This window comes from Limulus polyphemus, unplaced genomic scaffold (assembly GCF_000517525.1).
Source record: "Limulus polyphemus unplaced genomic scaffold, Limulus_polyphemus-2.1.2 Scaffold10906, whole genome shotgun sequence".
NCBI lineage: Eukaryota > Metazoa > Arthropoda > Merostomata > Xiphosura > Limulidae > Limulus > Limulus polyphemus.
Genome location: NW_013676516.1, coordinates 13,842 through 17,159, shown reverse-complemented (window position 1 = coordinate 17,159; position 3,318 = coordinate 13,842). Strand labels below are relative to the sequence as shown.

Below are 3,318 nucleotides of genomic sequence, written 5' to 3'. Positions count from 1 at the left end.
TCTGTTAAATAATTAAAATTATATTAATTATCTTTTATTTGTACAAAACCATAATGGGAATTATGTTGTCACTGGTTTTAAAATATCCATTCAGCAGCTCATACTTGAATATTTTCGGTGTTTATGGTTGTTTGCAAATCACTAGATGTAGACATTTTCCTTTAGGCGAAACCATATAAATAAGTGATTGTAGACACATTTCTTTAAGCGAAACCACATCAATCACTGGTTGTGGACACATTTCTTTAAGCGAAACCACATAAATTACTGGTTGTAGATATATTTCTTTAAGCGAAACCATATGAATCACTGGTTGTAGATATATTTCTTTAAGCGAAACGATATTAATCACTGGCTGTAGATATATTTCTTTAAGCGAAATAATAATAATATATCACCTTCATAAGGTCAGCATAATAATAATAATATATCACCTTCATAACGTCAGCATAATAATAATGATAATAATATATTTATTATACATTTACTTGATGTGTTAAAAGTTTGTCTACTTGTTATATATATTACAGTTAGATTAAAAACAACCTTTTCCGCTTTAGCTTTCAGTTACTTAATATTTGTGATACAATGATCATATTGATATCATCTCCAAAAACTGAATAAATAAAATCAGTTTAAGTTATGTTACTGCACAATAATAGCATTCAATATTAGTTAAAGATTAATCTGATTGGAACATACAGTTTATAAATAACGTGCTGACGTAGCTGCAAAATAAATTCATTTTCATCCAATACACGAATCAATAAGAAATACAATAAAAAATCTTAGTAAAAATACTCATAATAAGATTAAATATTTATTTGTATCAACTTTTCTCAAAGAGTGGAAAGAACAGTCCTCTAGTAGCTGAGAGGTAAGTCTTTGGATTTGTGACATTAAAAAAACGGGGTTCCATACCCGTGGTGGGCACAACAAAATCGCCCATTGTGTAGCTTTGTGCTTAACAGCAAACGAACATATTCGTGTTACATTTACTATTGACTGATATACTTATTACACAAGCGATAAATATGTGTGAGTAAAAAGGCAGTTAGTTTTTACAGTTATATTTTCTGGGTTTCATTCAAGAGCTTTGTTGTGACTAAAATCTGAAATCTATAGGTAGAGCATATATGAAATGCATAAAACGCGTTAATATAGGTGGTTATGATAATGATGAATTCACATATAAAGATATATATATATTTCGACGAGGGCTTACCATGAGCAGACTGGGGCCCAAAGGTATGACAAGACAACATTGGTGCATTCTGTACAGCAGCTAAATGGTGGAGTTTGATCAGCTGCAGTTCAGGAAAGAAATATTGTAACTAGTTATAAATCATATAGGTACTTGACGATAAATGATAGACCTTAGTTGTTAAAATAAAGGCAAAAGCTGTAACCAGAGCTAGTCTGGGTCTTAAAATGCGTTTTAATATTGGTCTAAGGTTTAGTGAAGAACAGAAAACGTGTTGGAAATCCCTGTTTAATGGAATAGATACAGTTTATCATAACTGGCACGTATATGATAAGATATATTATTTTAATTCATTAGTTTTTTTAACGTCTAAACTGGTGGAGAAAGAGAGGGGGGGGGGAAATTTAGCATGATGTAGAATATATTTGTATTAGCCACAAATATAGTTGTAATTTCAGTCTCAATTAAAATATATATTGCGTGCAAGACCCCTGGTCGTATCTCGAAGTTACAGATTTATTTTTAATGCCAATATTTTCCACCAAAGGGCACCACTGTATGCAGAAGTAACTTGATTTTAATTGATCTTATATAATACGGTGTCAAATGCAAAAATAAAGAATGCCAGTTATATTTATTACGTAATACGCAAGTCACTATTCTTAAGGTTCGTAAGCTAGAAGACCAGTTAAACGTTATAGTTGCCATTTTTTTCTGGGAAGAGGGAAGGTGGTAATAGGTCTAAATATATGAGCTACGAATCCTTAAGATTAAGGCTTAAGGACGTAAAGAGGCACCATAAAGATGTCGTTTTTCACAACTTTATCACGCTAAAGACGGGATTAAAAGAGATGTAGTTTGTTTTTTAATTCTGAAATTCACAATTCAGGAAATGGTGTATCTAAAAGTTTTTACATGCTAAGGTTCAGGTATAGGTACTGGGCAGGATTACAGCATGTAAATGTTAGGAAAATATTTAAGTCCATCAAATCTAAATTGAAGCCCGGGTTTTACTAAGCCGTTGAATTTAGATCCTGAAGTAAAAAATAAAGTCATATTCTTATAAACTGTTAAAATTGGATAAACTTATACAGTTTAGGATAACAAGGTAGTGGTTAAGAAGAACCGAAGAAATAACACTTAAAAATCTGGGCAATAAGTCACTTTCTTTTATAAATTCCTCATAAATTAGCTAATTTGAAAATGACCTACAATTTTTATAAAATAAAACAAGCACTTCAGAATTCTACTTTTCACACGTCAAGCGTTGATACTAAACCACACACACATATTGTACACACAAACATAATATAAAAAAGACCAAATCAGAAAAATAGAATTATCGCAAAGCATATACTAACATCAGGGTGTGGAATAGCATATTGCCCTTGAATGGTATAGGCTTGACCATCAGCAAATATGACCGATGGTATTGTTGACTTTGGACGGTAAGGTACTGTTGCTCCTTTGAGAGAGGACTGTGATAAGAACAGACATGCGGAATCAGGTTTTCAAAAGGACAATAATAATAATAAAGATTAAATTCATACCAATACACAATACTAAAGTTAGATAGGTTCATACCAATACACAATACTAAACTTAGATAGGTTCATACCAATACATAGTACTAAACTTATATAGGTTAATGTCAATACATAATACTGAGTTTAGATGGGTTCATATCAATACATAATATTAAACTTAGATAGGTTCATATCAATACATAGTATTGAGCTTAGATAGGTTCATATCAATACACAATACTAAACTTAGATAGATTCATATCAATACACAATACTAAACTTAGATAGGTTAATGTCAATACATGGCACTAAACTTAGATAGGCTAATGTCAATACTTGGCACTAAACTTAGATAGGCTAATGTCAATACTTGGCACTAAACTTAGATAGGTTAAAATCAATACATAGTACTAAACTTATATAGGTTAATATCAATACATAGTACTAAACTTATATAGGTTAATGTCAATACATGGCACTAAACTTATATAGGTTAATATCAATACATAGTACTAAACTTATATAGGTTAATGTCAATACATGGCACTAAACTTATATAGGTTAATATCAATACATAGTACTAAACTT

At 30.7% G+C, this 3,318-nt stretch overlaps 1 protein-coding gene across 1 annotated transcript in view; it reads right to left on the bottom strand.

Annotated features, from left to right (window-relative positions):
• Positions 1 to 1,225: 1,225 nt before the first annotated feature.
• Positions 1,226 to 3,318, bottom strand: part of LOC111083724 (poly(rC)-binding protein 3-like) — a gene marked incomplete at both ends in the record, with an annotated part of 15,085 nt that continues 12,992 nt past the window's right edge. Inside the window, 2 exons of the mRNA XM_022380389.1 lie at positions 1,226 to 1,307; positions 2,566 to 2,682. Coding sequence (XP_022236097.1) covers positions 1,226 to 1,307; positions 2,566 to 2,682 — 199 coding nt within the window. The remainder of the gene's footprint in view (positions 1,308 to 2,565; positions 2,683 to 3,318) is intronic.